The sequence below is a fragment of the Hyperoodon ampullatus genome (genome assembly GCF_949752795.1).
Source record: "Hyperoodon ampullatus genome assembly, chromosome: 1".
NCBI lineage: Eukaryota > Metazoa > Chordata > Mammalia > Artiodactyla > Ziphiidae > Hyperoodon > Hyperoodon ampullatus.
In genome coordinates, this window is record NC_136914.1 from 168,633,642 (window position 1) to 168,645,140 (window position 11,499).

General features: G+C 46.0%; 1 protein-coding gene across 1 annotated transcript in view; it reads right to left on the reverse strand.

Moving 5' to 3' along the window:
• The window catches only part of TAPT1 (transmembrane anterior posterior transformation 1), a 62,041-nt gene extending 51,076 nt beyond the window's left edge, over positions 1-10,965 (reverse strand). Inside the window, exon 1 of the mRNA XM_079707809.1 lies at positions 10,755-10,965. Coding sequence (XP_079563935.1) covers positions 10,755-10,950 — 196 coding nt within the window. The 5' untranslated portion in view covers positions 10,951-10,965. The remainder of the gene's footprint in view (positions 1-10,754) is intronic.
• Positions 10,966-11,499: the final 534 nt, after the last annotated feature.

The window sequence follows — 11,499 nt, forward strand, 5'->3', positions numbered from 1 at the left end:
AGAACCCGTGCTCCGCAACAAGAGAAGCCACCGCAATGAGAAGCCTGAGCACCGCTAAGAAGAGTAGCCCCCGCTCGCTGCAACTACAGAAAGCCTGCACGCAGCAACGAAGACCCAATGCAGCCAAAAATAAATAACTAAAATAAAATAAATAAATAAATGAAAAGAAAAAAGGAAAAAGAAAAAAAAAAAGGCCTTAGTATAACCAAATCTGTGTAGAGTAAAATTTCTGGCTAGGAACTTTTTAATATGCTGTTGGCTGGCTAGGTCCAGGACAAGATCTACCGTCTGAAGGAGAGAAAAGGAGTCTTTTGAGCTGCAAGCAAAACAGCTAAAATGGAAAAGAAAGATCAAAGTGTTACACGTGCACACAGCAGTTCAGTTTTCCAATTAGAAACAAAGGGATGTTTTAATTAGCTAATATCTAAAATATCAGTTCTTTCCTGTGAAAACTGGGAAGCAACAGGACATTCAGAGAGCAGAAGAAACTGCACTTACACAAAGTTTCACTGGCGCCAGCGAGCTGAGTCATGAGCCCCAAAGGTCACTTCACCAGAACTGCTGAGCGGCATCTGCCCCCAGCTTCACATTCCTGCCTGCCGTTCCTGCCTGCCACCCCCCACCAGTGGCGCTCTGCTCTCGAATCACCTTTGCTAACCTAAGTCTCTGCGGGGTGCCTCCTCCTCCACCGGACCCTTAAGCATTTGCTGGTTCGGTTCGGTGCTCTATTCACTACATCCGAACAAAGTATGGTTACAGTAAAATGCCAGCCATCCTTTAAGGCCATATTCTCTGATGTGTCATCAGCCACCTTCTCTTTTTCTTGTCTTTTTTTTCCTACCCATACTCTATTTGGGCCATCTAAGGTCAAAACCATCATCTAAATCCTAAAGTCACCATACCTTTAGCTCTGACTCCTGAGCCTGAGCCAATATTTCTAACTGCCACCTGGAAATCCCAAAGGCACCTTTAAACCAGCAAATCCAAACCCCACCTCTTCTCCACTAATCTCCCCCCCTCCCCCGACCTCCTGCAGCCCTGCTGTTAGCTCAGGGCTCACCAATGATACAGACGGTTCTACGCTGGCGGCTTGGGGCCAATTCTGACCATCCCCTCCCTCCTCTCCCCAAGCCCTAATGACTCTTCCTCGAAATGTTTATTAACTGTGCCCTCTTCTTTCCGGGCTCAGCCTGCATTTGGTCCTCGTCCTCTCTCTCCAGGTTACTGCAGAGGATTCCAGACCGGAGCCCTCCTTCCGATCCTTTGTCCCCTCGGTCCCACCTGGCCTGGTGCCTGTCCGTGTGCATGCAGGCCGGCCATGGAAACCCTCCGGGGCTCGTGGGACCTCCAAGTGAGGTCAACACCTCAGCAGTGGTGACACCAGAGCCCTGCAGTCTTGGCCCCTGGCTATCTTTCCAGCAGTGCCGCACAGCTGCCTCCCTGAACCTCAAGGTTATAATTTTCTAGTTACATCACTTCTCACTGCTGGCAAATGTGTCAGTTGGCTCACACTGACCACTGGCCTGAGAACTCCCTTCAGCCTCCACAGGTGAACACGTGCAGAGTCACCTGCCCCGTGAAGATTTCCCAGGTTCCCCAGGCAGAACAAGTCCTCCCCCAACTCAGCTCCGTGCTTCCCGGAGCCACGGTACATGCGTTTTCCTGTCTGGTGTTCTCCTCTACCTTTGCATCCTCGGGGTACAGCATGTAAGAGGTGCTCAACCAATGCTCGCTGAAAGAATGTGTGGATCAGAGAAGAGGAAGGGAAATCACAATGGAGGGTGTGGCAGAGAGAAAAACAGAATCAGAAATTAGAAGTGGCAAAAGCAGAGAGTAGCAGATTCTCGGGAAGAGAGCCCGTGACTGAGGCAGGTGTGTTCTGAGACTGGGGTGTTCTTAGCAGGGCAAGAATGCAAAGCTCCAGGTGTCTCACTGGACTCAGCAGCCACCGGAGCTAAGGAGCCTCCAGTCCGTATGCATCCAAATGATGGAAAAGGTCCCCCAACAGGTACCTGCCCCTCCACCCCGAGGAGGACAGGGCACCGCAATGCAGTCACAGCTGGTGAGTGGCTGGGTGCATCGTCACCAGTAAGTGCAGGAAGTTGGGGAGCTCACTAGTATCTCAGTGTGTGAAGGAGATAAACAGGTTATCGTACAATTTTAAATTTTAAAAAGCAAATTAAGGGCTTCCCTGGTGGCTCAGTGGTTAAGAATCCGCCTGCCAATGCAGGGGACAAGGGTTCGAGCCCTGGTCCGGGAAGATCCCACATGCCGTGGAGCAACTAAGCCCGTGCGCCACAACTACTGAGATCACGTGCCACAACTACTTAAGCCCCTGCTCCGCAACGAGAAGCCACCACAATGAGAAGCCCACGAACAGCAACGAAGAGTAGCCCCCGCTCGCCGCAACTAGAGGAAGCCCGCGTGCAGCAGCGAGGGCCCAACGCAGCCCAAAATAAATAAATACATTTTTTTTTTAAAAAGCAAATTAAAAGGTTGAGACAGCTGTATGTATGGTGAGGCCACTAAAGGTGGCTGTTCTCTTGCTCTCTGTACTTCCCCTGCCCAGCCAGTGCCTGCTTCACCTACATCTTAGGCACATGAGTGATCTTCCTATATATTTGCCTCAGGCCCCAGCTAGTGACTGTTCTTATCAAAGGGGTAGTGAGGGGTATGCCCCCTACTGGTTTCCCTGGTAACTAATGAGCCTACCTGAGGTCAATTCCCCTATAACTGGTAATCTCCCACTCTCCCTGGGAGCGAAGACTGCCACCATGTCCTGCCCGCTGTCAGCCACACATGGTGGGGTGTCGCTCTAGGACCTTGCTTCACATGTGTAAGATCCCCCATCCATTAAACTACTGATGTCTCTGTTGCTGAGTCCAGGCTCTTTCTTCAGTCTTGAAGCTGGGCAAGCACAGGGCTTGTAGGCCTGCAGGGTGCAGCCCAACACTGTACCCTTGTTTACTTAGAAAATTATCCTTCATAATGGTGCCTTCCCTGGTGCCCACAAGATGACCGAGCTTCCACCATAATAAGGGTTTTGTTATGATGCACAAAGAGAGCACAGGATTAGCAATTATTAGAAGGAAGTTCTGGCACCAGTTCTGTCACTCATTAGTGCTGTGACCCGGCTCCACTCATAGATCTCAATTTCACAGAAGAGGAAACCAAGGCTTGGAGCAGTTTTACAACACCTGTTACCTGCTTGCCATCCACAAAGGATGTTCGAGGGACTGAGAGAGGATTTGAATGGAAGGATATGAAAACTGCAAAGCATGACACAATGCTTGAACTACTGACTAGTAATGTCACATGATCTATAGTATTAACCAATTCGAGTTTGGTGGTTACCTAATGTTTATTGCTATTTCTGCAATCCTGTTTCCATGGATAAAAGGTAACACATCAAATAAGCATCTTTAACAAACTATATAACTTAAGTAACTAATTTTCCTTAAACAAGTTATAAAATATAAACCTATGAAAGTGTTTTAGCTATACAGTAAATATGAAAAAGTGTCGTGTCAGGATTTTACCTCTAGAAATGTAAGAATTTTAGTTACAAACACCAATTTTGATTTTCCATAGAAAATTTAAAAGCAAACACTTAAAAATCAAATGATAAAACATGTTTTGAGTAGACACCTCTCATAACTATGAGACAGGTTTTATAATTATGCCCAATTTACAGATGATGAAACCAAGGCACAGAGAAGTTAAGGAGGTCTCCGAGGTCACAGAGCAAGCCAAATGGTAGAGCCAGCATTCAAATCAAGCAGTCTATCCTAGAGTGTGTGCTTTTTGGCACTAGATTATTCTATCACTGTCTCAAGTGCTTTTGTAAACAGGCCACTGTGTTCTGGAAAACTGGGTCTCCCCCCACCTCCCATCTCTGTGCTCCTGTAGCATCCTGGGTTTACTTCTATGAAGTTACACTGTTTACTAATCAGCTCTCTTACCAGTCCATGAGCTTTCTGAAAGCAAGCACCATGTATCCAGATCTTCTTCACGTCCGGCCAGCAGTGAGTTCTGAGTGTAAGGGTAGTGTTTGCCTACAATTAACACCATACTAATGGGCTGGGGAATGGTTTTAAAAGAAACATTAAAGCAATACTAACAAAAAAAACCCAAGCTTCATGGGGTGAAACATTTTTAAAGCTTTCTTACCTCCTCCTCCTCCCCTACTCCTGGAGAACTGGCCCTACTTAAGGGATTAGGATCCTCGTGCTAGATGGCCTGAGGTAGTTTACAAAGGTCCTGCTCACACTAGTTCGTGAAATTCTCACAATTCTGAGAGCTAAAGAACAATTAACAGCATTCACATTTTGCAAATGAAGAATCTGAGGCTCACAGAGGTTAGGAGACTTGTCCAAAGTCACTGAAAAGCTAAGGGGCAAGTTGGGAATAGAACCTGGATCTCTGAACTCCAAGTTCAGCGTGCTCTCTCCCCTGGACCATAATTATCACCCATCTATCTGACACTCGTACTAGAGAAGATGACCTAGCCCTGATCTGGCTTCAACCTGTCAGAAGGAGCCGTCTGATTCACACTGAAGGACAAGATTCTGTTGCCCGGTGGCCTGAGCTCCTAAGGTATAGGGTAGTCTTGCCGCTCTGTCTGGTCTCCCCACCTCCAATCTTTTCCTGGCCATGGATATATTCTGCAGGATGCTACTCAATCTTCTGTTCTGAAGTATAGCTGTGTTTCAGTGTTTTTGTTCGTCGCTGCCGTTGTTTTAAACACTGTTCTCTAGCATTCTACAGACTTACCTGAACTCACTTGTCCTGTGATACTGGGTAGAGTGCCTGGCTAATTATTTAGGAAGGCTACTACTGTTCTTTGACCTGTGGGTGCCACTCTTCAAGAATTCTGCTCACTGAGTGAACCTTAACTTTTTCCATACTGTGGTGATACTTCATTCCTTCTTAGCAAGAGTCACTTTCATTTGCTATGCCAAACATCTGTCTTTATAGTTTAAGTGCATATTATTTTCCAAAATAAAATAATCCAATTGTTTATTTTCTGAATACTGTTTGAACTCTTCAGATGTCAACCAATTTTAGTTCATTTATCCAGATCTCACCAAGAAGAAATATTCAGTAAAAGTCTTTTAAAAATAGAAGTATTTTACTATTTATCAACAATTATAATAGAAACGAGCTTCTACATTTGAATAAGTTGGTCTTGCCAATTATGAATATTTAACACTAGGAAAATAATACCAATCATAAATCTGGATCAATTCTTCCAGATTTTTTTTTTTTTTTTTTTTTTTTGTGGTACGCGGGCCTCTCACTGTTGTGGCCTCCCCCGTTGTGGAGCACAGGCTCTGGACGTGCAAGCTCAGCGGCCATGACTCACGGGCCCAGCCGCTCCGCGGCATGTGGGATCCTCCCAGACCGGGGCATGAACCCGTGTCCCCTGCATTGGCAGGCGGACTCTCAACAACTGCGCAACCAGGGAAGCCCTTTCCAGATTATTTTTAATCAATATTCATCTACCACAGAATTGCCTTGTGATCCAGTATCTTAAACAGAGAAAAAGTACAGTATAAATGGTTTCTTCCTCATCCCTAAACGAAGAAATATTATGTTTAATTATCTTCTGAGAGAGCTGAGAAACAAAAACCCAGTATAAAAAAGTATTAATTTGAAGTAATGAGTAATCATAAATATATTTACATGTTCAGTAATATGTCTAAATATATCTTTCTTAAAATAGCATTGACCATCAAAAAAACTGTAAAGTAATATTGGTTAAATGCTAGGAAAATACTATGAAACATGCAAATCTCCACAGTCTTAAATAATGCAAAAATTTAATAGGCTTTACTAAAGTTACACTAAAATATTAGTTACAAGTTTATTACACAAATACAAAGCACACCCTTGTACAAGGCCAACTAGGAATCAATGACAGCAATTCTGCTTTCCTAAGTCAAATACAGTAAAGGTAGCAGTAGAACTTTTAAGGTCCTCAAACTGTTTATAAATAATCTCATTTAGGGAGGTAAAGAATAGGTAGAATATTCATAAATTTTTAGATGGAAAACAGATACAAAAAGAGTAGTGACTTTTTCCAAGGTCATAAGGTTACAAAGTAAAGGACTAAAAATGGGAACAAAATATCATTAATCTGACAGTCAATGATACAGTCTTTCCAAAGATCTCTTTTATGCAAACATCCCCAAAGTGGTCTGCAAATGAGCTTCTAGGACTGAATTTTGGGGGGTAAACTAGGTGGAAGGTAAACATCTTAAAAAGGTCAAAATATTGAACCAGTCAAAGATCAAAATAAGTAACTTTTCATTGCTTGTTTAGTTCACAAGTACTTGTTAAGTAAAGCAAGTGAGAATTTTAAAGGGAGAGCAATCGTCTGTCAGAAGAGAAGAAGCTAATTTTACTTTATCTGCATCAGGGTTGTGTTCACTCCAAGTAATTTCTCAGGCAGTTTTACAATTATTCTTATTTTCCTTTGTAAATGAGAAACTGATTTACTCTAGAGCATAATTTTCAGAATCACATCCTTTAATCATCCATCAGAATAAGTTTGGGGCCATAAGGATAACCATGTAACATATTATAGAGGATCAGGACTGGTTAAATGAGAATGTATTTTAATATTCAAAATGTTAAATTTTCAAATACACAATGGGACATAGTGAATATGTACAGTTAAAACCTTTGTCCCCCTCAAAATCTTTTGTGGGAGCCTGAGTTTTAGTCTTTCTTCCTGACTCTGTTCATTTTCTTATGGAGGTAAAGCAAGAAGTTTAAAATGTAAAGAATGAGAAGAGAATCACAAGGGATGGATAACAAGTTTAAGCTCCAGAGTGACGAGTCACCACATAAACAGGAACAAAATGGGCCCATGGCACTACTACAGTCAAAAACCATACTGTTCACCCATACCTTACTTCAAGTTCTTTTGTTTTACAAGCAATACCTATCCCCATGCATACTCCAATACCTGCATTATATAGGTATTGTTTCATCCTCACCAGTAGGTGTTGTATTTATTTTACACCAAGTCTTCTACTGTTAAGTCTCCAGTCACTAGAGCCAACTTAGATACTTCAGATACTAAACTATTTAGTAGTGGAATTATGAAACAGAGCCAAATGGATTAGGCAAGCATAGAGTCTACAAAGCAATTGAACAACTGAAACAAGCCAAGAACAGATTGCCTAATTCTTAGTCAAAAGTTGACTTGCTGGGCCTAGATTCCTAAATGGGAATATGGCTATACAGAAACTCTCACACTTAGAACTTCTACAGACCTGTGAAGTGGGGCACAAGCATGGAAACATAGTAATATGTACTTTTTTTTTTTTTTTGGCCGTGCCATGAAGGTTGCAGGATCTTAGTTCCCTGACCAAGGATCGAACCTGAACAGAGAAAGCAAAAACATGGAGTCCTAACCACTGGACCACCAGGGAGGTCCCAGTAATATGTACTTATTATCTGGTCTTATATCAAAAAGGACAATAGAAGTTGGTCATGTTTTTAAGAAGAGGAAAAAAAGAAGACAGAAGAGATGAATCTATGGTTCTTGATGACTACTATACCCAGAGTTCAAGACAGGTGACCACATAAGGCAACGGTGGAATACACAGTGACCATTATGAGTGAGAAAATGAAACCAGGAATGATGAGCGGGATATCCATTCCTATCTATGTTAAGGTTTAAGTACTAGAACCTGAGAAAAGTCTCAGCCCATTGCCAGGCTACATATAAGTCAGAGGGAGTTCAGTGAACGAAGTGATTAGAAGAGTTTGAAAAGACAAACAAAAAGAAAGCTTACCCTTGATGTAGCTGTATATATACAAACTAATACACATAAATATTCTACAAACCTATAAATGGGCTTCCCTGGTGGCGCAGTGGTTGAGAATCTGCCTGCTAATGCAGAAGACACGGGTTCGAGCCCTGATCAGGGAGGATCCCACATGCCGCGGAGCAACTAGGCCCGTGAGCCACAACTACTGAGCCTGTGCGTCTGGAGCCTGTGCTCCGCAACAAGAGAGGCTGCGATAGTGAGAGTCCCCCACACCGCGATGAAGTGCTTGCCACAACTAGAGGAAGCCCTTGCACAGAAACGAAGACCCAACACAGCAAAAATAAATAAATTAATTAATAAACTCCTACCCCCAACATAAAAAAAAAACCTATAAATGAACACAGACAGGTCTAAAATAAAAACAGGAACATCAAACATTACGTTTTGAATTATTTTACTTGGATTCAGAGGGTTTGGATAATCACCTAATCTGTATATTCATTTAGGGGATCCTAGAGGGTTAGGGCAGGCCAACAAACGTCTAATTTATAAGAGTCCTAAATTCCTTGGGAGAAATGATACAGGGGACTTTGGAACTAACTGATGGTTCACGCCACCAAAACACTAAAATTATGACTTTCAAAAGGAAAGACAAAGGTTGCCCTGAATTGGCAGGGGACGGGGGGAAGACTAGAGTATCAGAGGCAGCACCAGAGTATAAAAAATGGACATGTAACACCTTAAGTGCAAGCACCTAGGCTTGGAAGGCATTTGATTTGGGAAGAAATTCTTCTCACATGACACTAGGTGGTGCCACTCCAAGGCCCTCTGGCCCAGGGCAGCCCCTAGGTGAGAGTTTTCTAAATTCCGGACAGGAGAGGAAGGAAAGGATGCTGAGCAGTGGAAGGGAGCAATGCTGCAGGGTTAGGGTGAATGCAGAAGCCACTTAGCAGCCCAGGGCATTTCAGAATGACTGAAAGAATTCTAATCTCCAGTGAGGATGCCCTGACCAGTGCGGCATCAGAGTTGGAGAGTGGGCACTGGCAACGGCAACGATAAGAGCTGTGTAACTAGCAGAGAAGAGACAGACACCTGGGGGAAAGGACAAAGGGCCCACGTGCAGGCCCAGACACAACAACGCTGGCTGGTGACTCCAGCTGAAATACTCCTGGGATTCTCACCTAAGTCCTCATCCCCAAGAGCTGCCACGGTCCTCTCTCCTCAACATAACGGACAGAATTGGGGAAACAATGACTACCCCAAAGACTAAAGCCAGAAGTGTGTACCTGATAACGACTTCCCGCAACTCTGGGTTAAAAGTCCAGCTTCAAACATGTTAAGTAAACCACGCTCCGTAACCCATGATGATGAAGAATGCACAGGCGGCGTGAAGTCTATAGAAGTCCACAGTACCAGGTATCCAGACCCATGACCAGCAGGGCCACGGAAGGGGTGTGAAGGGTTACTCCAGGAGCCCAACATCTGTGATCATCAAAAGGCACCTGACAACTTCATTTTTTGTGCATCAAACAATAACAAAGGCTTTTATAATGTTGGCTTTCCTAAAACTCATAATAAATATTTCAACGAAATGAGAGTGAAACCTGGCTACATTTTTTTCTATTTGCACCAGAGTGCTTTTAATTTTCAAGTCCAAGTAAGTAAACAGACAGCTGACAGATTTAATACTTTGTCTTACTTAGATCTGACCAATTTAGAAAGTAAATACTCTCCCAAGCAAGTGTTTAACTGACAACTTAGAGTTTAGAATTTCTAAGTGGTTCATTGAAAAAGACAAAACAAGGCACAGTCTGTACTTAATTTTTCAAAGATAAAGACCTCTTCAAAGTCTAACCTACGTCTACTTCTGATAATTAGCAAATCAATCAGGATCTTACCTGATAAGCCTTAAGTTAGCATTTAAGTACTCTCACATCTTCAATACCCAAGTGCAATCAATGGTGCAGTAAGCCTTAGTACTTAAACATTTATTTGCATGAACTGCAGGAAATAACGGCTAATACAGCTCCTATTGTGTACCAGAAGCACTTTTTTAGTTGGAAGAAATTAATGTAGTTATGGGTCTGCTCCTGCTCAAAACTTAGAATTATTTAAGAATTAAAATGCTGTTATCACCCTAAATTCAATGAAACATACATCTCAGTCTTCCCCCTTTTTAAGCTTAATACACAACTGCAATATGAATACAAATGCAACTTTTAAAAACTCTCTAAAAACAAGAATAAATTCCTATAGCTTAAAGAAACAACATTATGACAATATGCTTAAAACCGGTCATTGAAAGTAGGATCCACAAGGCATCTTAACGCAGCCTTTTTCTTTTTTTTTTTCAAAGTGGCTTAAGTTTCGGTCTAGGAAAAGTTCACAGGTAACATTTGCAGGCGTGCTAAATATTTATGTCCTGAGCAAAATGACTGAACTTTACGGTCATTATTACCACCTTGTTATCTGCAGCAGAAGAACACAAATTTAGAGGGCAAGTTAACAGGTTTCGATGACTCAAGTTCGCTTAAAACACATAACAAAAGTCACCTTGGCACATAGATAATGAAATCAGTCTTGCGTTTCTCAGTTCGGGGCACCCTGAGACGTGGGGAGATGCTCGCCAACGTTATCGAGGCGGGAGGATACCAGGCGTTCTGTTTTGTTTTTAAAGACCTTTCAAAAGCAGGAAAGTGAGCGGGGACGAACTCCCCGGTCCGCAGCCCTCTCTCTCGGACGCACCTAGCTGGGCGTTTGCCGCTGGGGCCTCGGCGCTGCGCGCGGACGCGCCCAAGGAGCTGTCAGCGGCCGCGGAGCCTCGGGAGCTGCGGCGGCTCCGCGCGCCCACACTCCGGCGGCCCCGGAGGCAGCGACGGCCGCGGAGCTCGCAGCCGGCAGTCCCACGGCGCCCCCCGCCGCCCTCCGCTCCCTCGCCGCGGCCTAGCGCCGCCCGCCCGCCCTTCTCACCTGCGCGGCTGCGGCGCCGCTCCCGCCGGCGGTCACTCTCGTAGAAGCCCAGTGTCTCCGTGAGCTGAGGCGCCGGCGGGGGCCCGTGACCGCCGCCGCCCGGCTGCTCCGCCTCTCCGCGGCCTTCCCTCTCCGGGATGTCGGCGCCGCCACCGCCGCCTTCTCTCTGGGCGGTCGCGTCGCCGACGCCCGCCATGTTCCGAGCACAACAAACCTTCCCCACCGCCTCCCTGCAGCCTCCCGCCCGGCCTCCGCCTCCGGCCGGCCCCCTTCCCGCCTCGCCCCGCCCCTCAGTGGAGCCCGGGCCGCCGCTGCCACCACCATCCGCGGCCCGCCGGCCGGCGCGCGCCATTAGCGTCAGCTGCGCGTGAGAGGCCGCCGCCGTCACGGCCGCCGCCATCTTCTTCCTGCTGTCGCCGTAGCGCGCGCTGGCTTCCCGCGCCGTGCCGGGCTCGGCCGTCTTGGACCCCGCGGCGGGCTCCATGCCGCCGGGTCGCGCGGCCGGGGAGAGCGAGCGCCTCCGGGGCTCGGGTCGGGGCCCCGGCGGGAGCGGGGCAAGAGCGGAGGCGGCAGCGGCCGGAGGGTCGGCCGAGGCGCCCTGGGGCGGCGGCCGCTGCGCCTGCTGCCCGCTGTCTGCGAGGTGGCCGGCCGCTCGCCCGGGCCCCGTTTTGCAGGCTCGGTGCCCGGAGTGCGCCGGCGCCGCCCGCCTGGTCTTGGCACAGCTCGCGTGGCCGCGGCGCTGAGG